Genomic DNA, 24,445 nt, shown 5'->3' with positions numbered 1-24,445 from the left:
TCTCTGTCACTCCCCTGTTAGTGTGGTCTCTGTCACTCCCCTGTTAGTGTGGTCTCTGTCACTCCCCTGTTAGTGTGGTCTCTGTCACTCCCCTGTTAGTGTGGTCTCTGTCACTCCCCTGTTAGTGTGGTCTGTCACTCCCCTGTTAGTGTGGTCTCTGTCACTCCCCTGTTAGTGTGGTCTGTCACTCCCCTGTTAGTGTGGTCTGTCACTCCCTGTTAGTGTGGTCTCTGTCACTCCCCTGTTAGTGTGGTCTCTGTCACTCCCCTGTTAGTGTGGTCTCTGTCACTCCCCTGTTAGTGTGGTCTCGTCACTCCCCTGTTAGTGTGGTCTCTGTCACTCCCCTGTTAGTGTGGTCTCTGTCACTCCCCTGTTAGTGTGGTCTCTGTCACTCCCCTGTTAGTGTGGTTCTGTCACTCCCCTGTTAGTGTGGTCTCTGTCACTCCCCTGTTAGTGTGGTCTCTGTCACTCCCCTGTTAGTGTGGTCTCTGTCACTCCCCTGTTAGTGTGGTCTGTCACTCCCCTGTTAGTGTGGTCTGTCACTCCCCTGTTAGTGTGGTCTCTGTCACTCCCCTGTTAGTGTGGTCTGTCACTCCCCTGTTAGTGTGGTCTCTGTCACTCCCCTGTTAGTGTGGTCTCTGTCACTCCCCTGTTAGTGTGGTCTCTGTCACTCCCCTGTTAGTGTGGTCTGTCACTCCCCTGTTAGTGTGGTCTCTGTCACTCCCCTGTTAGTGTGGTCTGTCACTCCCCTGTTAGTGTGGTCTCTGTCACTCCCCTGTTAGTGTGGTCTCTGTCACTCCCCTGTTAGTGTGGTCTGTCACTCCCCTGTTAGTGTGGTCTCTGTCACTCCCCTGTTAGTGTGGTCTGTCACTCCCCTGTTAGTGTGGTCTCTGTCACTCCCCTGTTAGTGTGGTCTCTGTCACTCCCCTGTTAGTGTGGTCTCTGTCACTCCCCTGTTAGTGTGGTCTCTGTCACTCCCCTGTTAGTGTGGTCTCTGTCACTCCCCTGTTAGTGTGGTCTCTGTCACTCCCCTGTTAGTGTGGTCTCTGTCACTCCCCTGTTAGTGTGGTCTGTCACTCCCCTGTTAGTGTGGTCTCTGTCACTCCCCTGTTAGTGTGGTCTGTCACTCCCCTGTTAGTGTGGTCTCTGTCACTCCCCTGTTAGTGTGGTCTCGTCACTCCCCTGTTAGTGTGGTCTCTGTCACTCCCCTGTTAGTGTGGTCCTGTCACTCCCCTGTTAGTGTGGTCTCTGTCACTCCCCTGTTAGTGTGGTCTCGTCACTCCCCTGTTAGTGTGGTCTCTGTCACTCCCCTGTTAGTGTGGTCTCTGTCACTCCCCTGTTAGTGTGGTCTGTCACTCCCCTGTTAGTGTGGTCTCTGTCACTCCCCTGTTAGTGTGGTCTCTGTCACTCCCCTGTTAGTGTGGTCTCTGTCACTCCCCTGTTAGTGTGGTCTCTGTCACTCCCCTGTTAGTGTGGTCTCGTCACTCCCCTGTTAGTGTGGTCTCTGTCACTCCCCTGTTAGTGTGGTCTCTGTCACTCCCCTGTTAGTGTGGTCTGTCACTCCCCTGTTAGTGTGGTCTCTGTCACTCCCCTGTTAGTGTGGTCTCTGTCACTCCCCTGTTAGTGTGGTCTGTCACTCCCCTGTTAGTGTGGTCTCTGTCACTCCCCTGTTAGTGTGGTCTTGTCACTCCCCTGTTAGTGTGGTCTGTCACTCCCCTGTTAGTGTGGTCTCTGTCACTCCCCTGTTAGTGTGGTCTCTGTCACTCCCCTGTTAGTGTGGTCTTGTCACTCCCCTGTTAGTGTGGTCTCTGTCACTCCCCTGTTAGTGTGGTCTCTGTCACTCCCCTGTTAGTGTGGTCTCTGTCACTCCCCTGTTAGTGTGGTCTCTGTCACTCCCCTGTTAGTGTGGTCTCTGTCACTCCCCTGTTAGTGTGGTCTCTGTCACTCCCCTGTTAGTGTGGTCTCTGTCACTCCCCTGTTAGTGTGGTCTCTGTCACTCCCCTGTTAGTGTGGTCTCTGTCACTCCCCTGTTAGTGTGGTCTCTGTCACTCCCCTGTTAGTGTGGTCTCGTCACTCCCCTGTTAGTGTGGTCTCTGTCACTCCCCTGTTAGTGTGGTCTCTGTCACTCCCCTGTTAGTGTGGTCCTGTCACTCCCCTGTTAGTGTGGTCTCTGTCACTCCCTGTTAGTGTGGTCTCTGTCACTCCCCTGTTAGTGTGGTCTGTCACTCCCCTGTTAGTGTGGTCTCGTCACTCCCCTGTTAGTGTGGTCTCTGTCACTCCCCTGTTAGTGTGGTCTGTCACTCCCCTGTTAGTGTGGTCTCTGTCACTCCCCTGTTAGTGTGGTCTCTGTCACTCCCCTGTTAGTGTGGTCTCGTCACTCCCTGTTAGTGTGGTCTCTGTCACTCCCTGTTAGTGTGGTCTCTGTCACTCCCCTGTTAGTGTGGTCTCTGTCACTCCCCTGTTAGTGTGGTCTCTGTCACTCCCCTGTTAGTGTGGTCTCTGTCACTCCCCTGTTAGTGTGGTCTCTGTCACTCCCCTGTTAGTGTGGTCTTGTCACTCCCCTGTTAGTGTGGTCTCTGTCACTCCCCTGTTAGTGTGGTCTCTGTCACTCCCCTGTTAGTGTGGTCTGTCACTCCCTGTTAGTGTGGTCTGTCACTCCCCTGTTAGTGTGGTCTGTCACTCCCCTGTTAGTGTGGTCTCTGTCACTCCCCTGTTAGTGTGGTCTCTGTCACTCCCCTGTTAGTGTGGTCTGTCACTCCCCTGTTAGTGTGGTCTCTGTCACTCCCCTGTTAGTGTGGTCTGTCACTCCCCTGTTAGTGTGGTCTGTCACTCCCCTGTTAGTGTGGTCTCTGTCACTCCCCTGTTAGTGTGGTCTCTGTCACTCCCCTGTTAGTGTGGTCTCTGTCACTCCCCTGTTAGTGTGGTCTGTCACTCCCCTGTTAGTGTGGTCTCTGTCACTCCCCTGTTAGTGTGGTCTCTGTCACTCCCCTGTTAGTGTGGTCTCTGTCACTCCCCTGTTAGTGTGGTCTCTGTCACTCCCCTGTTAGTGTGGTCTCTGTCACTCCCCTGTTAGTGTGGTCTCTGTCACTCCCCTGTTAGTGTGGTCTCTGTCACTCCCCTGTTAGTGTGGTCTGTCACTCCCCTGTTAGTGTGGTCTCGTCACTCCCCTGTTAGTGTGGTCTCTGTCACTCCCCTGTTAGTGTGGTCTCTGTCACTCCCCTGTTAGTGTGGTCTCTGTCACTCCCCTGTTAGTGTGGTCTCTGTCACTCCCCTGTTAGTGTGGTCTCTGTCACCCCCCTGTTAGTGTGGTCTCTGTCACTCCCCTGTTAGTGTGGTCTCTGTCACTCCCCTGTTAGTGTGGTCTCTGTCACTCCCCTGTTAGTGTGGTCTCTGTCACTCCCCTGTTAGTGTGGGCTCTGTCACTCCCCTGTTAGTGTGGTCTGTCACTCCCCTGTTAGTGTGGTCTCTGTCACTCCCCTGTTAGTGTGGTCTCTGTCACTCCCCTGTTAGTGTGGTCTCTGTCACTCCCCTGTTAGTGTGGTCTGTCACTCCCCTGTTAGTGTGGTCTGTCACTCCCCTGTTAGTGTGGTCTGTCACTCCCCTGTTAGTGTGGTCTGTCACTCCCCTGTTAGTGTGTTCTGTCACTCCCCTGTTAGTGTGGTCTGTCACTCCCCTGTTAGTGTGGTCTCTGTCACTCCCCTGTTAGTGTGGTCTCTGTCACTCCCCTGTTAGTGTGGTCTCGTCACTCCCCTGTTAGTGTGGTCTCTGTCACTCCCTGTTAGTGTGGTTCTGTCACTCCCCTGTTAGTGTGGTCTGTCACTCCCCTGTTAGTGTGGTCTCTGTCACTCCCCTGTTAGTGTGGTCTCTGTCACTCCCCTGTTAGTGTGGTCTCTGTCACTCCCCTGTTAGTGTGGTCTCTGTCACTCCCCTGTTAGTGTGGTCTCTGTCACTCCCCTGTTAGTGTGGTCTCTGTCACTCCCCTGTTAGTGTGGTTCTGTCACTCCCCTGTTAGTGTGGTCTCTGTCACTCCCCTGTTAGTGTGGTCTGTCACTCCACTGTTGGTGTGGTCTCTGTCACTCCCCTGTTAGTGTGGTCTCTGTCACTCCCCTGTTAGTGTGGTCTCTGTCACTCCCCTGTTAGTGTGGTCTCTGTCACTCCCCTGTTAGTGTGGTCTCTGTCACTCCCCTGTTAGTGTGGTCTTGTCACTCCCCTGTTAGTGTGGTCTCTGTCACTCCCCTGTTAGTGTGGTCTCTGTCACTCCCCTGTTAGTGTGGTCTCTGTCACTCCCCTGTTAGTGTGGTCTCTGTCACTCCCCTGTTAGTGTGGTCTCTGTCACTCCCCTGTAAGTGTGGTCTGTCACTCCACTGTTAGTGTGGTCTCTGTCACTCCCCTGTTAGTGTGGTCTCTGTCACTCCCCTGTTAGTGTGGTCTGTCACTCCCCTGTTAGTGTGGTCTTGTCACTCCCCTGTTAGTGTGGTCTCTGTCACTCCCCTGTTAGTGTGGTCTGTCACTCCCCTGTTAGTGTGGTCTCTGTCACTCCCCTGTTAGTGTGGTCTGTCACTCCCCTGTTAGTGTGGTCTCTGTCACTCCCCTGTTAGTGTGGTCTCTGTCACTCCCCTGTTAGTGTGGTCTCTGTCACTCCCCTGTTAGTGTGGTCTCTGTCACTCCCCTGTTAGTGTGGTCTCTGTCACTCCCCTGTTAGTGTGGTCTCTGTCACTCCCCTGTTAGTGTGGTCTCTGTCACTCCCCTGTTAGTGTGGTCTGTCACTCCCCTGTTAGTGTGGTCTCGTCACTCCCCTGTTAGTGTGGTCTCTGTCACTCCCCTGTTAGTGTGGTCTCTGTCACTCCCCTGTTAGTGTGGTCTCTGTCACTCCCCTGTTAGTGTGGTCTCTGTCACTCCCCTGTTAGTGTGGTCTCTGTCACTCCCCTGTTAGTGTGGTCTCTGTCACTCCCCTGTTAGTGTGGTCTCGTCACTCCCCTGTTAGTGTGGTCTCTGTCACTCCCCTGTTAGTGTGGTCTCTGTCACTCCCCTGTTAGTGTGGTCTCGTCACTCCCCTGTTAGTGTGGTCTCTGTCACTCCCCTGTTAGTGTGGTCTCTGTCACTCCCCTGTTAGTGTGGTCTCTGTCACTCCCCTGTTAGTGTGGTCTCTGTCACTCCCCTGTTAGTGTGGTCTCGTCACTCCCCTGTTAGTGTGGTCTCTGTCACTCCCCTGTTAGTGTGGTCTGTCACTCCCCTGTTAGTGTGGTCTCTGTCACTCCCCTGTTAGTGTGGTCTGTCACTCCCCTGTTAGTGTGGTCTCTGTCACTCCCCTGTTAGTGTGGTCTCGTCACTCCCCTGTTAGTGTGGTCTCTGTCACTCCCCTGTTAGTGTGGTCTCTGTCACTCCCCTGTTAGTGTGGTCTCTGTCACTCCCCTGTTAGTGTGGTCTTGTCACTCCCCTGTTAGTGTGGTCTCTGTCACTCCCCTGTTAGTGTGGTCCTGTCACTCCCCTGTTAGTGTGGTCTCTGTCACTCCCCTGTTAGTGTGGTCTGTCACTCCCCTGTTAGTGTGGTCTCTGTCACTCCCCTGTTAGTGTGGTCTGTCACTCCCCTGTTAGTGTGGTCTGTCACTCCCCTGTTAGTGTGGTCTGTCACTCCCCTGTTAGTGTGGTCTTGTCACTCCCCTGTTAGTGTGGTCTCTGTCACTCCCCTGTTAGTGTGGTCTCTGTCACTCCCCTGTTAGTGTGGTCTCTGTCACTCCCCTGTTAGTGTGGTCTCTGTCACTCCCCTGTTAGTGTGGTCTCTGTCACTCCCCTGTTAGTGTGGTCTCTGTCACTCCCCTGTTAGTGTGGTCTCTGTCACTCCCCTGTTAGTGTGGTCTCTGTCACTCCCCTGTTAGTGTGGTCTCTGTCACTCCCCTGTTAGTGTGGTCTCTGTCACTCCCCTGTTAGTGTGGTCTGTCACTCCCCTGTTAGTGTGGTCTCTGTCACTCCCCTGTTAGTGTGGTCTTGTCACTCCCCTGTTAGTGTGGTCTGTCACTCCCCTGTTAGTGTGGTCTCTGTCACTCCCCTGTTAGTGTGGTCTGTCACTCCCCTGTTAGTGTGGTCTGTCACTCCCCTGTTAGTGTGGTCTCTGTCACTCCCCTGTTAGTGTGGTCTCTGTCACTCCCCTGTTAGTGTGGTCTCTGTCACTCCCCTGTTAGTGTGGTCTCTGTCACTCCCCTGTTAGTGTGGTCTCTGTCACTCCCCTGTTAGTGTGGTCTCGTCACTCCCCTGTTAGTGTGGTCTCTGTCACTCCCCTGTTAGTGTGGTCTCTGTCACTCCCCTGTTAGTGTGGTCTCTGTCACTCCCCTGTTAGTGTGGTCTGTCACTCCCCTGTTAGTGTGGTCTCTGTCACTCCCCTGTTAGTGTGGTCTCTGTCACTCCCCTGTTAGTGTGGTCTCTGTCACTCCCCTGTTAGTGTGGTCTCGTCACTCCCCTGTTAGTGTGTTCTCTGTCACTCCCCTGTTAGTGTGGTCTGTCACTCCCCTGTTAGTGTGGTCTCTGTCACTCCCCTGTTAGTGTGGTCTCTGTCACTCCCCTGTTAGTGTGGTCTGTCACTCCCCTGTTAGTGTGGTCTCGTCACTCCCCTGTTAGTGTGGTCTCTGTCACTCCCCTGTTAGTGTGGTCTCGTCACTCCCCTGTTAGTGTGGTCTCTGTCACTCCCCTGTTAGTGTGGTCTCTGTCACTCCCCTGTTAGTGTGGTCTCTGTCACTCCCCTGTTAGTGTGGTCTCTGTCACTCCCCTGTTAGTGTGGTCTGTCACTCCCCTGTTAGTGTGGTCTCTGTCACTCCCCTGTTAGTGTGGTCTGTCACTCCCCTGTTAGTGTGGTCTTGTCACTCCCCTGTTAGTGTGGTCTCTGTCACTCCCCTGTTAGTGTGGTCTCTGTCACTCCCCTGTTAGTGTGGTCTCTGTCACTCCCCTGTTAGTGTGGTCTCTGTCACTCCCCTGTTAGTGTGGTCCTGTCACTCCCCTGTTAGTGTGGTCTCTGTCACTCCCCTGTTAGTGTGGTCTGTCACTCCCCTGTTAGTGTGGTCTCGTCACTCCCCTGTTAGTGTGGTCTCTGTCACTCCCCTGTTAGTGTGGTCTCTGTCACTCCCCTGTTAGTGTGGTCTCTGTCACTCCCCTGTTAGTGTGGTCTGTCACTCCCCTGTTAGTGTGGTCTCTGTCACTCCCCTGTTAGTGTGGTCTCTGTCACTCCCCTGTTAGTGTGGTCTCTGTCACTCCCCTGTTAGTGTGGTCTCTGTCACTCCCCTGTTAGTGTGGTCTCGTCACTCCCCTGTTAGTGTGGTCTGTCACTCCCCTGTTAGTGTGGTCTCTGTCACTCCCCTGTTAGTGTGGTCTCTGTCACTCCCCTGTTAGTGTGGTCTGTCACTCCCCTGTTAGTGTGGTCTGTCACTCCCCTGTTAGTGTGGTCTCTGTCACTCCCCTGTTAGTGTGGTCTCTGTCACTCCCCTGTTAGTGTGGTCTCTGTCACTCCCCTGTTAGTGTGGTCTCTGTCACTCCCCTGTTAGTGTGGTCTCTGTCACTCCCCTGTTAGTGTGGTCTGTCACTCCCCTGTTAGTGTGGTCTCTGTCACTCCCCTGTTAGTGTGGTCTCGTCACTCCCCTGTTAGTGTGGTCTCTGTCACTCCCCTGTTAGTGTGGTCTCTGTCACTCCCCTGTTAGTGTGGTCTCTGTCACTCCCCTGTTAGTGTGGTCTCTGTCACTCCCCTGTTAGTGTGGTCTCTGTCACTCCCCTGTTAGTGTGGTCTCTGTCACTCCCCTGTTAGTGTGGTCTCTGTCACTCCCCTGTTAGTGTGGTCTCGTCACTCCCCTGTTAGTGTGGTCTGTCACTCCCCTGTTAGTGTGGTCTCTGTCACTCCCCTGTTAGTGTGGTCTCGGTCACTCCCCTGTTAGTGTGGTCTCTGTCACTCCCCTGTTAGTGTGGTCTCGTCACTCCCCTGTTAGTGTGGTCTGTCACTCCCCTGTTAGTGTGGTCTCTGTCACTCCCCTGTTAGTGTGGTCTCTGTCACTCCCCTGTTAGTGTGGTCTGTCACTCCCCTGTTAGTGTGGTCTGTCACTCCCCTGTTAGTGTGGTCTGTCACTCCCCTGTTAGTGTGGTCTCTGTCACTCCCCTGTTAGTGTGGTCTCTGTCACTCCCCTGTTAGTGTGGTCTCTGTCACTCCCCTGTTAGTGTGGTCTCTGTCACTCCCCTGTTAGTGTGGTCTCTGTCACTCCCCTGTTAGTGTGGTCTCTGTCACTCCCCTGTTAGTGTGGTCTCTGTCACTCCCCTGTTAGTGTGGTCTCTGTCACTCCCCTGTTAGTGTGGTCTGTCACTCCCCTGTTAGTGTGGTCTCTGTCACTCCCCTGTTAGTGTGGTCTCTGTCACTCCCCTGTTAGTGTGGTCTCTGTCACTCCCCTGTTAGTGTGGTCTCTGTCACTCCCCTGTTAGTGTGGTCTCGTCACTCCCCTGTTAGTGTGGTCTCGTCACTCCCCTGTTAGTGTGGTCTCGTCACTCCCCTGTTAGTGTGGTCTCTGTCACTCCCCTGTTAGTGTGGTCTCTGTCACTCCCCTGTTAGTGTGGTCTGTCACTCCCCTGTTAGTGTGGTCTCTGTCACTCCCCTGTTAGTGTGGTCTCTGTCACTCCCCTGTTAGTGTGGTCTCTGTCACTCCCCTGTTAGTGTGGTCTGTCACTCCCCTGTTAGTGTGGTCTTGTCACTCCCCTGTTAGTGTGGTCTCGTCACTCCCCTGTTAGTGTGGTCTCTGTCACTCCCCTGTTAGTGTGGTCTCTGTCACTCCCCTGTTAGTGTGGTCTCTGTCACTCCCCTGTTAGTGTGGTCTCTGTCACTCCCCTGTTAGTGTGGTCTCTGTCACTCCCCTGTTAGTGTGGTCTCGTCACTCCCCTGTTAGTGTGGTCTCTGTCACTCCCCTGTTAGTGTGGTCTCGTCACTCCCCTGTTAGTGTGGTCTGTCACTCCCCTGTTAGTGTGGTCTGTCACTCCCTGTTAGTGTGGTCTGTCACTCCCCTGTTAGTGTGGTTCTGTCACTCCCCTGTTAGTGTGGTCTGTCACTCCCCTGTTAGTGTGGTCTGTCACTCCCCTGTTAGTGTGGTCTCTGTCACTCCCCTGTTAGTGTGGTCTCGTCACTCCCCTGTTAGTGTGGTCTCTGTCACTCCCCTGTTAGTGTGGTCTCTGTCACTCCCCTGTTAGTGTGGTCTCGTCACTCCCCTGTTAGTGTGGTCTCTGTCACTCCCCTGTTAGTGTGGTCTGTCACTCCCTGTTAGTGTGGTCTCGTCACTCCCCTGTTAGTGTGGTCTCTGTCACTCCCCTGTTAGTGTGGTCTGTCACTCCCCTGTTAGTGTGGTCTGTCACTCCCCTGTTAGTGTGGTCTGTCACTCCCCTGTTAGTGTGGTCTGTCACTCCCCTGTTAGTGTGGTCTGTCACTCCCCTGTTAGTGTGGTCTCTGTCACTCCCCTGTTAGTGTGGTCTCTGTCACTCCCCTGTTAGTGTGGTCTCTGTCACTCCCCTGTTAGTGTGGTCTGTCACTCCCCTGTTAGTGTGGTCTGTCACTCCCCTGTTAGTGTGGTCTCTGTCACTCCCCTGTTAGTGTGGTCTGTCACTCCCCTGTTAGTGTGGTCTCTGTCACTCCCCTGTTAGTGTGGTCTGTCACTCCCCTGTTAGTGTGGTCTGTCACTCCCCTGTTAGTGTGGTCTCGTCACTCCCCTGTTAGTGTGGTCTCTGTCACTCCCCTGTTAGTGTGGTCTCTGTCACTCCCCTGTTAGTGTGGTCTCTGTCACTCCCCTGTTAGTGTGGTCTCGTCACTCCCCTGTTAGTGTGGTCTCGTCACTCCCCTGTTAGTGTGGTCTCTGTCACTCCCCTGTTAGTGTGGTCTCTGTCACTCCCCTGTTAGTGTGGTCTCTGTCACTCCCCTGTTAGTGTGGTCTCTGTCACTCCCCTGTTAGTGTGGTCTGTCACTCCCCTGTTAGTGTGGTCTGTCACTCCCCTGTTAGTGTGGTCTGCCACTCCCCTGTTAGTGTGGTCTGTCACTCCCCTGTTAGTGTGGTCTGTCACTCCCCTGTTAGTGTGGTCTGTCACTCCCCTGTTAGTGTGGTCTGTCACTCCCCTGTTAGTGTGGTCTGTCACTCCCCTGTTAGTGTGGTCTCGTCACTCCCCTGTTAGTGTGGTCTCGTCACTCCCCTGTTAGTGTGGTCTCTGTCACTCCCCTGTTAGTGTGGTCTGTCACTCCCCTGTTAGTGTGGTCTGTCACTCCCCTGTTAGTGTGGTCTGTCACTCCCCTGTTAGTGTGGTCTGTCACTCCCCTGTTAGTGTGGTCTCTGTCACTCCCCTGTTAGTGTGGTCTCTGTCACTCCCCTGTTAGTGTGGTCTCTGTCACTCCCCTGTTAGTGTGGTCTCTGTCACTCCCCTGTTAGTGTGGTCTCTGTCACTCCCCTGTTAGTGTGGTCTCTGTCACTCCCCTGTTAGTGTGGTCTCTGTCACTCCCCTGTTAGTGTGGTCTCTGTCACTCCCCTGTTAGTGTGGTCTCTGTCACTCCCCTGTTAGTGTGGTCTGTCACTCCCCTGTTAGTGTGGTCTCTGTCACTCCCCTGTTAGTGTGGTCTGTCACTCCCCTGTTAGTGTGGTCTGTCACTCCCCTGTTAGTGTGGTCTCTGTCACTCCCCTGTTAGTGTGGTTTGTTACTCCCCTGTTAGTGTGGTCTCTGTCACTCCCCTGTTAGTGTGGTCTGTCACTCCCCTGTTAGTGTGGTCTCTGTCACTCCCCTGTTAGTGTGGTCTGTCACTCCCCTGTTAGTGTGGTCTCTGTCACTCCCCTGTTAGTGTGGTTTGTTACTCCCCTGTTAGTGTGGTCTCTGTCACTCCCCTGTTAGTGTTGCCTCCGGTGCCAAAGATCCCATTTCCTTCTAATCAATGTGTGTTCCAGATTCATCGCACATCAGAGAGCCGTCAGCTTCCATTAACACCGATGTGTGTTCCAGATTCATCGCACATCAGAGAGACGTCAGCTTCCATTAACACTGATGTTGGATCCCCACTATCCAATAGCCTCCACTCTCCCTCTCCTTCTCCCTCTCCTTCACACTCTCCCTCTCCTTCTCCCTCTCCTTCACACTCTCCCTCTCCTTCTCCCTCTTCTTCACATTCTCCCTCTCCTTCTCACTCTCCTTCTCCCTCTCCTTCACACTCTCCCTCTCCTTCTCCCTCTCCTTGACACTCTCCCTCTCCCTCTCCTTCTCCTTCTCCTTCACACTCCCCCTCTCCTTCACTCTCACCCTCTCCTTTTCCCTCTCCTTCTCCCTCTGCTTCACACTCCCCCTCTCCTTCACTCTCACCCTCTCCTTCTCCCTCTCCTTCACACTCTCCCTCTCCTTCTCCTTCTTACTCTCCCTCTCCTTCTCTTTTTCCCCTCTCCTTCTCCTTCTCTTTTTTCCCTCTCCTTCTCCTTCTTACTCTCCCTCTCCTTCTCTTTTTCCCCTCTCCTTCTCCTTCTCTTTTTTCCCTCTCCTTCTCCTTCTTACTCTCCCTCTCCCTCTCCCTATTCGTTCTATAATGTCTCTCTAGTCTACACACACAATCTCTTTCTTTCGCGCTATACTCGGCGTGTGTGTGTGTGTGTGTGTTGCCTGCAAGAATGTGTCCTGTCTAAGCAGAGCCATGTGACTCTGCCCCGTCCGTCCGTCCGTCCCTCTCAGAAGTATTAGATTAGTTTAAAGTGGAGGGAGATATAATTATAGAACTCACATGACTTCACAGTACATCATCACAGCCCAGGTCTCTGTCACGTCCCATCTGTCCATTTCTCCAGACCTCTATCCTCCTCTTCATCCCCCTGCTGTCATGTCTTTCCCAGTGGGATTCAATCTATCACTCATTTAACACATGATGACTGAATCATTCAGGATTATTGTTTTTCACAGTGACAGGTAATCAGATGTGATCCTAAAGATAGTCCTGTTTATCTCCCTCATTCATGACCAATCATCACCCTGGACTCATTCAATACCAACTTTCACCCTGGACTCATTCATTACCAACTTTCACCCTGGACTCATTCATCAGTTATCACCCTGGACTCATTCATGACCAACTTTCACCCTGGACTCATTCATTACCAACTTTCACCCAGGACTCATTCATGACCAACTTTCACCCTGGACTCATTCATCAGTTATCACCCTGGACTCATTCATGACCAACTTTCACCCTGGACTCATTCATTACCAACTTTCACCCTGGACTCATTCATGACCAACTTTCACCCTGGACTCATTCATCAGTTATCACCCTGGACTCATTCATGACCAACTTTCACCCTGGACTCATTCCTGACCAACTTTCACCCTGGACTCATTCATGACCAACTTTCACCCTGGACTCATTCATGACCAATTATTACCCTGGACTCATTCATTACCAACTTTCACCCTGGACTCATTCATGACCAACTTTCACCCTGGACTCATTCATGACCAACTTTCACCCTGGACTCATTCATTACCAACTTTCACCCTGGACTCATTCATGACCAACTTTCACCCTGGACTCATTCATGACCAACTTTCACCCTGGACTCATTCATTACCAACTTTCACCCTGGACTCATTCATGACCAACTTTCACCCTGGACTCATTCATGACCAATTATCACCCTGGACTCATTCATCAGTTATCGCCCTGGACTCATTCATGACCAATCATCACCCTGGACTCATTCATGACCAATTACCACCTTGGACTCATTCATCAGTTATCGCCCTGGACTCATTCATGACCAATCATCGCCCTGGACTCATTCATTACCAACTTTCACCCTGGACTCATTCATGACCAATTATCACCTTGGACTCATTCATCAGTTATCGCCCTGGACTCATTCATGACCAATCATCACCCTGGACTCATTCATGACCAATTACCATCCTGGACTCACTCATGACCAATTACCACCCTGGACTCATTCATGACCAATTACCATCCTGGACTCATTCATCAGTTATCGCCCTGGACTCATTCATGACCAATCATCGCCCTGGACTCATTCATGACCAATTACCATCCTGGACTCATTCATCAGTTATCGCCCTGGACTCATTCATGACCAATCATCGCCCTGGACTCATTCATTACCAACTTTCACCCTGGACTCATTCATGACCAATCATCACCCTGGCCTCATTCATGACCAATTATCGCCCTGGACTCATTCATGACCAATTATCACCCTGGCCTCATTCATGACCAATTATCGCCCTGGACTCATTCATGACCAATTATCACCCTGGATTAATTCATGACCAAGTATAAACCTGGCCTTGACTCATCAATTACAAATAATCACCCTGGATTCATTCATGACCAATAATACCCTGGACTCATTCATGACCAATTACCATCCTGGACTTATTCATGACCAATTACCACCCTGGACTTATTCATGACCAATTACCATCCTGGACCTATTCATGACCAATTATCATCCTGGACTTATTCATGACCAATTACCATCCTGGACCTATTCATGACCAATTACCATCCTGGACTCATTCATGACCAATTACCATCCTGGACTTATTCATGACCAATTACCACCCTGGACTTATTCATGACCAATTACCATCCTGGACCTATTCATGACCAATTATCATCCTGGACTTATTCATGACCAATTACCATCCTGGACTTATTCATGACCAATTATCATCCTGGACTTATTCATGACCAATTATCATCCTGGACTTATTCATGACCAATTATCATCCTGGACTTATTCATGACCAATTATCATCCTGGACTTATTCATGACCAATTATCATCCTGGACTTATTCATGACCAATTACCATCCTGGACTTATTCATGACCAATTACCATCCTGGACTTATTCATGACCAATTATCATCCTGGACTTATTCATGACCAATTATCATCCTGGACTTATTCATGACCAATTATCATCCTGGACTTATTCATGACCAATTACCATCCTGGACTTATTCATGACCAATTACCATCCTGGACTTATTCATGACCAATTATCATCCTGGACTTATTCATGACCAATTACCACTCTGGACTAATTCATGACCAATTATCATCCTGGACTAATTCATGACCAATTATCATCCTGGACTTATTCATGACCAATTATCATCCTGGACTTATTCATGACCAATTATCATCCTGGACTTATTCATGACCAATTACCATCCTGGACCAATTCAGAATGGAGGAAGGGGGAAGGGGCTTGGCCTGTTCTATGTGTACCAGTAAGACAGTGAAACCTATACTATAATCCCACTGAGCTCCAGCGGTTCTCTGCTGTGGCATCTCCAATTTCTACCTTGATAAATCAACTTGCTAAAGCAAGTTCAGTAATAGAGTGGTGGTAGCTGGAGAAGAAACTAGGAGTTGGTCTTTATCGACACCTTGTGGTTTTTGTCAGGAACCACAGTTGTTGGATATGTTTACAGAGCCCTCTAGCGTCCAATCAGAAAGATCCATGTACTGTACATGTGAGGAGTCTACAGAGATACAGTCTATGCTACAGAGAAAGCCTCAATCTTTATTTAAAAATCAATAATCCAGCCATATAAAACGAAATGTCACTAAAACATAACAACAAATGAGAATCCATGTCATGTAACCATGGCAGTATGAATGTAGATTTTCAGCCTCTTCACTATCTTTTCACCATTACAATGTCCCACTGACCTGATGAGGTCAAAACACCCCACTACAAACATTAAACGTCAGGTGATGACCCAAAAGACCTGATGACACACTTTGAAACCAGCAGAATGAGGCCAAAACAAGGAGGCTGTGTTTTCTTCTGCACCGTGCCTCAGAAACTTCATGACCTTTTTCCTTCACACGATCCTCTTGTCCATTTTTAATACCTCGTCTGAATAATTCACATACTCCTGTTGTGCTTGTGTGACTCTGGCAGCTGCTTCACACAGAACAAGAACAAGAACACAGGCCAAGTGTAGATGAAATAGTTGGAATAGAGATGGAATAGAGTAGACTAATGTAGACTAACGGAGGGAGTCACTTGGGAGGATCCATTGAGGGGGAGGGGAGGGCAGCTCCAGATAAGATACAGTACTACAGACAGAGGCCAGACCCAGTTTTCTGACTGTCAGTATGGCACAGAGCTATTAGTTAGGTACTGTATGCCTAATCAGGGATGAACTCAGACCTCTCTCTCTCTCCCTCTCTCTTCCTGAGTCCATCTCTTCAGCTGAGCGTCTTGTGCCACAGGTCGAAGCAGGGCACCACGTGTAGCCTGACGTACTTGTGCCCGCCGGAGGAGCACTCCAGACAGCCGTAGACCGTCTCCCTCGGTGTCTGGCCCCGGCCACACAGGGCACAGGGGCCCTTGGGGATGTTGTGGTTGAGGAGGTTGACACGGGAGTGGGAGTCCCCTCTCAGGTAGGCGGTGGAGACGTCCGTCATGCTGGCTGCCTTTTCGTAGTAGTCTGTCACTACGTCGTCCATGTAGGTGTCTGAGTGGGTGTGGGTGAGCTCCTCAAACGTCCTGTCGTCTTGAGTAGGGGAAAGGAAGGATGAGGATAAGAGTGTCACTGGAACATCGGAAAATGTGCAGGGATTATTTTGTTTTCACTCATTATCTTTACATTACCCTGTGCTTTTACTAGCATTTGTGTCAGTGGAGGCTGGTGGGAGGAGCTACAGGAGGACGGCCTCATTGTAATGGCTGGAATGGAATTAATGGCACATATCAAACATATGGAAACCACGTGTGACTCCGTTCCACTTATTCCATTACAATGACCCGCTCCTCCTATAGCTCCTCCCACCAGCCTCCACTGGTTTGTGTTTATATATGTTTATACTCTTTATTGGTATTTTATTAGGATCCCTGTGTGGATATTCTTCTCAACAATATGGAGCTAATAATTGTTCTTTAAACAGTATTATACTGGTAAGGTTAGATTACTCTGGGACCTGTGCCACTTTATATAATGTTTACATACCCTACATTACTCATCTCATATGCATATACTGTACTCTATACCATCTACTGCATCTTGCCTATGCCGTTCGGCCATCACTCATCCATATATTTATATGTACATATTCGTATTCATTCCTTTACACTTGTGTGTATAAGGTAGTTGTTGTGAAATTGTTAGATTACTTGTTAGATATTACTGTATGGTCGGAACTAGAAGCAGAAGCATTTCGCTACACTCGCATTAACATCTGCTAACCATGTGTATGGGACCAATAACATTTGATTTGATTTGAACTTTGCACATACACTGCTGCCATCTAGTGGCCAAAATCTATATATTGCCTGGGCTGAAATAGTACATTATGGCCTTTCTCTTGCATTTCAAAGATGATGGTACAAAGAAATTACAAAAAAATGCATGCTCTTTTCTTTGTATTATCTTTTACCAGATCTAATGTGTTATATTCTCCTACATTAATTTCACATTTCCACAAACTTCAAAGTGTTTCCTTTCAAATGGTATCAAGAATATGTGTATCCTTGCTTCAGGTCCTGAGCTACAGGCTGTTAGATTTGGGTATGTCGTTTTAGGCGAAAATTGAATAAAAGGGAGGGATCCTTAAGATTAAACAGCATTATACTGGTATGATTAGATCTGATTGTTCTAGTCCTTTTGATTTTCTGTATGATAAGAAGGGGGGGGGGGGGGGTAGCCCTTTCCTGCAGTCAAATGACCTAGTGGCCTCATTCATATTTTTCATAATTTCATAATTTATAAACATGTTTTGTTTTTTTTAAACACAGAAAATCCCGTGTTTCGTATATGTCAAACAGTTTTGTTATATTTCAGTCTTCTATGATGTATTTAAAGTGTAATTTTGGGATGCATTTCAACTCTATATCTGACATGGTACAGGTGTCTTCTTTTATTAAGCCCATAACCATGTGTGTGAGGTGTATACTTTTGTTTCAAAGTAGATTTGTTTAAGACTACCAAGAATCACTCTGTGACCCTGATTCAGCCCACTGCAGTAAAAAGGTTAAGAGATGAAAGAAGGTTCCCACCTGCTCTGAAGGGGTTTCCGTACACAATCCCAGACAGGAACCTGCGTAGCCGTCCCATAGAGAATCGACCAATGAAACCACCCAGCTGCTCTCTGATCAGCTCCTTCTCAAATCCGCCCGACGACTCAGGGCTTACGCAGATATCTGATCAGGAGAAGGGGAACTATATTAGTGTGTGTGTGAATGTGTGTGTGTGTGTGTGTGTGTGTGTGTGTGTGTGTGTGTGTGTGTGTGTGTGTGTGTGTGTGTGTGTGTGTGTGTGTGTGTGTGTGTGTGTGTGTGTGTGTGAGATTGAGAGAGACAGAGGGAGAGAAACACAGAGAGAGAGAGAGAGAGAGAGAGAGAGAGAGAGCGAGACAGACAGACAGACAGACAGACAGACAGACAGACAGACAGACAGACAGACAGACAGACCGAGATGGTGGTCAAGTGTAATTGTGTCTGTGTGTTTGTTGTGGTTGTCTCACCAAGTCGTCCATCCAATCGAACAAACAGTTCAAAGATGCTGAATGCGATGGTGGTGTGAGCTGGGATCACTATGGCCTTGTCTCGACCTTTGGGGTTTCGACCATCATCAATCTGAAACTGTAGAACACCAGTCAGATAGGTGAGACAGGGCATTCATCCATTCAACCATTACCTGCTAACAGTGTCAGGTGTTTCTGTGTGTACTGTATAGTGTGTGTGTGTGTGTGTGTATGTGATGTGTAGGTGTGTGTATTGTGTCTGTGTGTATGGTGTGTCTGTGCGTAGGTGTGTGTGTGTACTGTGTGTGTAGGTGTGTGTGTGTACTGTGTGTGTGTACTGTGTGTGTGTACTGGATGTTTGTAGGTGTGTGTACCCTTAAGTGTACTGTGTGTGTACGGTGTGTAGGCGTGCGTATTGTATGTGTGTGTGTACTGTGTGTGTACTGTGTGTGTACTGTGTGTAGGTGTGCGTATTGTATGTGTGTGTGTACCGTGTGTGTACGGTGTGTGTACTGTGTGTGTACGGTGTGTGTACGGTGTGTGTACGGTGTGTGTACGGTGTGTAGGTGTGTGTGTACGGTGTGTAGGTGTGCATATTGTATGTGTGTGTGTACTGTGTGTGTACTGTAGGTGTGCGTTTACCCTCATAGTCGTCCGTCTCATGCCAGCGTGGACAGTGAGAGAACACTGACGCGTCGTACGGATGCTCTCCATGACAACGCAGAGAACACTCCGCCCACTTTCTTTGGACTGACGAATCAGACAGTGATCAAGATCCACTTTCCTATAGTGGAAAGAAACCAGAACACAAACCTGTGTCAGAAAGACTTTTACTGTCCAGGTGTAATATACAGTATGTACAACCAACATGGTCTCATTAGAATATCGACAGCTTGGTTCTATCTGCAAAAAGAGAATTCTGAGATAATTGGCTTTGGCTTTAAAGTTCTGAACCCTGAACCAACTACTTTTATCTTGTATTATTTTAAACTTAACATGAATTGAGGTATTTAGACTACTGTATAGGTAGAGAATGTTGAACAGAACCAATAGTCCCAAGCTACTCCGCACCAATGTGTCGGAGGAAACACCGTACACCTGGTCAGCGTGCACTGCGCCCGGCCCACGACAGGAGTCGCAAGTGCGTGACGAGACAAGGATATCCCTGCCGGCCAAACACTCCCTGACCCAATTGTGCACCGCCCCATGGGCCTCACGCTCACGACCAGCTGCGACAGAGCCTGGACTCAAACCCACAATCTTTGGTGGCACAGCTAGCTCTGCAATGCAGTGCCTTAGACCACTGCGCCACCCGGGAGGCCCCATCGTAGTTATATATTAACTAACCTGACATATTAGTTGTTTGTCATCACCATTGTGACCCTTGGTAATATCTTATCAGAAACAAGAAGTCAATAGAATAAAATCAAAGCTATTTTCCACCACCTGCAGTGTACCTGGAGTTGAGTTCCCTGAGTAGAGTTGGGACCTCCACCTCGTGTTTGGTGACGATCCCAAAGGAGGCTTTGACGGCCACAGAGTCTGAACCACTGATGTTGAACCCCACGTCGTTCATCAGGTGGTTCCCTAATCTGCCGTTCAGGGCCACGTCAGACTTGTCCTCATAGTTCAGGAGCTGGTACGACGACACCCCTGTTTGAATGGAATAAAAAGCATTGTTAAGGCATCTGACTAGCTTTACATCTGCAGAAAACACATGACGTCATGCTTTACTTGGTCAAAGAGAGAGACAGTTATAATGCATTAAACTCATTATAATGCCTTATAAGCTATTCATAATGCACTATAATGAATGACATAGGCGTTAATAGCTGCTGATGAACATGCATTCCTCCTCTCACTGGACTCTACCTGCTGTGATCTCCTTCTCCCCCACCAGGATGTCTTTCAGGGAGAAGGGGGTTGAGGCATACTTGGTTTTCTTCCAGAAGTGTCTCTTCCTCTTCCTGGTGACCAGGCTGAGGGGTTGGTAGCGGTCAGCTTCACTCAGGCTCGGTACGGGGATCAACCGACCTGTGTCTCCCACCTGCTTCACAAAGTTCTTAGTCGCCGCAGCGAACATTCCGGTGACCAAGAAACAGCAGACGGGTGCAGGAGTCACTGCTGGACATGCACGGCAGTAACAGGTATACTGTAAGTGTCCGCTGTCCAGGCAAATCCTTTAGTTTACAGTATTAAAGAAGTTTATTCTTCTCTTTTTCTTCTCTTTGGTGAGTTCACATTGGGAAGTTCTGCACAGGTGGACAGTTGATCTGAATAGATGTCTCTCAAACAAGTAGAGTCATTCAGCTGTGCAGCTCAGGGCTCAGGGCTAATGAATAATGGAGACACCATGTAAGGGGATATGGGGACAAGCTGTCCCATAACGTGATTGGACAGGTAGCTGCCTTTATTCTTCCTGTCATGTGACCAGTGAGCTCACCAATGGGTTATGCAGTACTTCCTGTGCTACTCTGTCTTTGAGGCCCTAGATGTCTATCAATAATTCTGCCCTGAGTGCTGAAAAGAGATGTCAGTGGAAGTAAGGTAGCAATAGTTTAATAGTAGCTGGTTAGGGAATCTGATCACATTTAAATGGATCAGGGTTACACACCTTAAAGGAAAACTCCACCCAAAAGCTATCTATTGGTATGGTCCCAAATGTTGTTGATATAGTCCCAAATGTTTTGCATGTCAGCAATCAAGTTTTCAAGATATGTAACCTTCATAATACAGAAATACAGCCGGTATGATACATTCAGCGTCACATGAAAGTTATATATCTTGAAAACTTGATTGCTGACATGCATTTTTTTATTTAACTAGGATAGTCAGTTAAGAACAAATTCTTATTTACAATGACGGCCTACACCGGCCAAACCTGGACGATGTAGGCCAATTGTGCGCCCGTCCTATGGGACTCCCAATCACGGCCGGTCGTGATACAGCTTGGATTCGAACCAGGGTGTCAGTACTGACACCTCAAGCACTGAGATGCAGTGCCTTAGAACGCTGTGCCACTCGGGACTATATCAACAATGGACTAATGAAACAAATACCAGAGTAGCATGTGAAACATCTGGTTCCTGTGTTGTGACAAATAGCAAGAAGAGTGGTGGTCTTTGTGGTGTCTATGTTCAAATGTACTTTTCTTGTGGTTGTGTCTGGGACCAATAATAGACTAGTCTACATGTTACAGGGAGTTTAATACTTCTAGACCAAGGCTTTCCCCACCCAAAGATCATACAGGATATGGTATGTTATGACCTTGCCTTCCTTGTAATTTAGCTGTTTGCCTCAAATTAAACGTCATTTTGAGACTTTTAAAAAAGTGGGAAATGGGTGTGGTTTCCACAGTGTAAACTATGTCTGTATTCACATTGGTCCATTAACACTGACCAGGAATAGAACGTCCTTCTAAAGGTCAGAATGACTACCCAGGTAGGCTATTATAGAGATAAGACAAGACACATACGTGCAAATGACCATACGGGGACATTGAATGAATAAACTTCTGTGAATGTCTTCACAATTTCAAGTAAATCCAGAGAAACTACTGGGGAGCCTTTTTTGTGGAGCTGGTGAGCGTTTCCAAGCCTTCTGCTGCAAAATGGCTGCCTTGACATCTTAGAATACATTACGTCCCTCTGGTGTGTTTGCTGGTGTTTTGATTTGTTTGGCGCGCCAGGTTTTGTGTAATCATTTTAATATCCTACCCTCCTCATTTTACAGTTTTTTCCAACTGCTTACACACGTTTTCAAAACTGTCTCCTTTTTTCAAAACTCTACACACAATTCCCAAAACTGCACACACAAAATGCAACACTGCATTCAAAATGCCATAAACACATGTCAGAATGAAGCATTTGCATCAAATGGCAAACACTGCTTTCATAATAGTACATTTTTGGATATACCATGTAAACACTGTTGTTCTAAATCTAAAGCTCTTTGGTCTTTCATAGGCTTATATCTACATTTCAATACAATGTTCTACAGTGAAAGTAATCTGCTGAGAGGGGTAACAAGTACACTGTAAACACCAATGCAATGTAGAAACAGAAAATATTTATTAGGCCAAACATTACTGTTGTATACAGTAGCATACAACAAAACCATAAAATATGTAAACCAAAAGTATATTCTTTAGAATACAGTAAAGAACACAATTGTGTGTGTGGGTCCCGGGGGGGCAGTCCAGGAATTGGTGGTGGGGGGGGGGGGCAGTCACCAGTGCTAAGCTACGCTTCATCTCTTCTCCGGGCTGGGTCTGGCCACAATACTTCGTCCACATCACAAGATACGGTTTCTCTTGCCAAACATGGAGGGAAGTATCTCCTAGCATGGCGTATCCAACCTTGGACAAAGGCAACCTCTATGTCCCCACATGCGTCCGCCATTGCCTGGAGAAGCGGCATGCGGGCATAGGGTTGGCGATCATACACTTTCCAGCGCCAGGCTGAGAAGAATTCCTCTATGGGATTTAGAAAAGGTGAATACGGGGGTAGGTACAAACTACAAATTGTGGATGGGTGGCAAACCAGTTTTGGACCAGAACAGCCCGGTGAAAACTAACATTGTCCCATAAAACCACAAATCTAGCAGGCTCCTGATCTGGATCAGGGACAAGCATTGTGTAAATTGCATCCAGAAAAGGGAGCATATGGCCGGTGTGGCATTATGATGGAGGACCCCGTTTTGAGTGATGGCAGCACACATAGTTATTACCCCCACGCTGTCCAGGGACATTGGTAATTGCTCTCTGTCCTATTACATTTCTTCCACGGCGCCTGGTTTTGGTGAGGTTGAAGCCAACCTCATCCACATAAATAAATTCATGGCGAATTACATGGGCATCCAGCTCCAATACTCTGTAACAGACAAAAGGATATACAGATGAGTAAATATGGTATGTCTGAAGTACTGGAAGTAGTGTTGCATACATACCTCTACAAAGTCATGTCACATATTCTTGACTGTCAGAGTTTCTCTCAAATGGCTCCTTGTAAAGTTGTTTCATCGTCACTCGGTGCCGTTGGAGGATGTGTTGTATGGTCGACAGGCTTACAGCATTGATGTTGTTAAATATGGTGTCATTATTCAAGATATGCTTTTATCTCTCGAATCCTAATTGCATTGTTGGCCAAAACCATATTTATAATTGCAGTCTCTTGTACATCTGTAAACAAGCGTCCTCGTCCTCCATGATGTCTTTGCCTTTCCACTCTGTACAGAATTCAAACAGTATGTGTTCAGTATAGGAACTGTAAACAATGTACAAAAAAGGGTAGTACAGCATGATAACCAACCTCATTCATTCAATGCAGTGCAGTAAATGGATGGCTTAGAGTTAAATGTTTATGCAATACTATGTAGTCATATGTATTTTACAGTACATTACTGTAATGCTAAAATAGTCATTAGATAGTTGCATACCTGTTCTCATTTCTGAAGGTTCGAATTATGGACGCCACTGTAAATCGACTCAAGTTGGGCTGGACTCTCAGTCCAGCCTCTCATGGTCAAACTGTGGTTGATCACATGATCAACAAGTGTTGCCCTAATCTCATCAAAGATGGCGCTCCTTCCTTCTCTTCTTTTCTTTGCCTTTGCCCTCGTCCTCCTCTTCCTCTTCCTCCTACTCCTACAGCTCTTCGTCTTTGAATTTGTCCTCGTTGTTGTCCCCTGCCTCTCCCTCCTACTCCTCTTGCTCTCTGTCCATTGTTGGCATCCATTGTTCAAAACAGGTAAGCTGACCTTTGACCTATTTATAGGCCTATACTACAGTAAAGCAGTGATTGGTTAGTGATCAGTTAAGCAATTAGTGTTTGCACATGTGAGGAGTGTGTGTGTGACCTGGTGAATAAGTGTAGCATTTTGATTGGTTGTGTTTGGAAAAGGAAAGCAAGTCACTTCCTGTTAGATTTTTGTGTTTTAGGTAGAGAATTGTGTGTAGTACATTTTACATTTACATTTTAGTCATTTAGCAGATGCTCTTAGTCATTTGGTGTGTAGTTTTGCACTTTGAGTGAGAGGTTTCAAAAATCGTGTGACATGAAAAGATTTTGTGTGTAAGCAGTTGGAAAAAACTGTAATACAGACATTCATCAGGATTTTTGTGTCCAAAATACATTTTTGATTCGTCAAGGCAGCTCTTTTACAAGCTCTTGGATGACACATATGACATACAATATATAGGGCCTTTTACTGTTATTGTAATGTCATCTGTAATCAGTAACTGATTCTATTTTTTCAGTAATCTGCTTAACGCTGGCTGTCTGAGACTGAGAGCACAGGAAAAAAGGAAGACAATTAGAGGTTAGACAACCCTTTAAAAGAGGGAGTGAGAGAGAGGCGTGAGAGAGAGAGAAGTAGAGAGAGAGTGAGGCGGCGGGAGAGAGAGAAGTAGAGCGAGAGAGAGCGAGAGAGAGACAGTTTCTCTGGTCTAGTTCAGGCAGTTCTTTTCTCTTCTCAAGGCTACTTGGATATTACTGGATGGTACTGTGCACTGCAACGCTAGCCTAGCTCTCTCATCCTCCTCTCCTCTCGTCTTCCTCTCTGCCCTGTACGTGTGTTGGGAAGGTGCCTGTCTCAGGTGCAGACATGGCCACCTCTGTGCTCTCCAGGATTATTCTATGTCTGGCTATATCTCTGGTTCTGGTATTGACAGTGACCAGCCAGGATGTCAAGCTAGGTGAGTGGACGGTGCTGCACTGCATGACTTATGGTCTGACTGACGGATGATTGTGTTGATTGCTATTGCTTGTACTGAGTGATATGAATTGCTTATGTGTTTAACTTTTTGTTCTACATTTTTTTACTGATTGATTTAATTTATTTAATAATTAGAAGTAGTAGGTTGCGCCAGGCGCAGACAACATTACAGACATAAACATTGTTGAAGATAAAAACACAGCCAGAAAACCCGG

The 24,445-nt window shown here is 48.3% G+C and overlaps 1 protein-coding gene across 1 annotated transcript; it reads right to left on the bottom strand.

The window, feature by feature from the left end:
• Positions 1–15,242: 15,242 nt before the first annotated feature.
• Positions 15,243–19,741, bottom strand: LOC106574884 (pejvakin-like). Its single transcript, XM_045696723.1, has 6 exons — positions 19,389–19,741; positions 18,974–19,169; positions 18,159–18,300; positions 17,517–17,634; positions 17,050–17,193; positions 15,243–15,550 (listed from the first exon to the last, which is right to left on the bottom strand). Exons 1-6 carry the CDS (start codon positions 19,597–19,599, stop codon positions 15,243–15,245), a joined length of 1,119 nt encoding a protein of 372 aa, XP_045552679.1. The 5' UTR covers positions 19,600–19,741.
• Between the last annotated feature and the right edge of the window lie 4,704 nt (positions 19,742–24,445).

Source organism: Salmo salar, chromosome ssa16 (assembly GCF_905237065.1).
Source record: "Salmo salar chromosome ssa16, Ssal_v3.1, whole genome shotgun sequence".
In the NCBI taxonomy this organism is placed as follows: domain Eukaryota; kingdom Metazoa; phylum Chordata; class Actinopteri; order Salmoniformes; family Salmonidae; genus Salmo; species Salmo salar.
The sequence above is the reverse complement of the archived record's forward strand: the minus strand, read 5'-3'. Positions and strand labels throughout refer to the sequence as shown.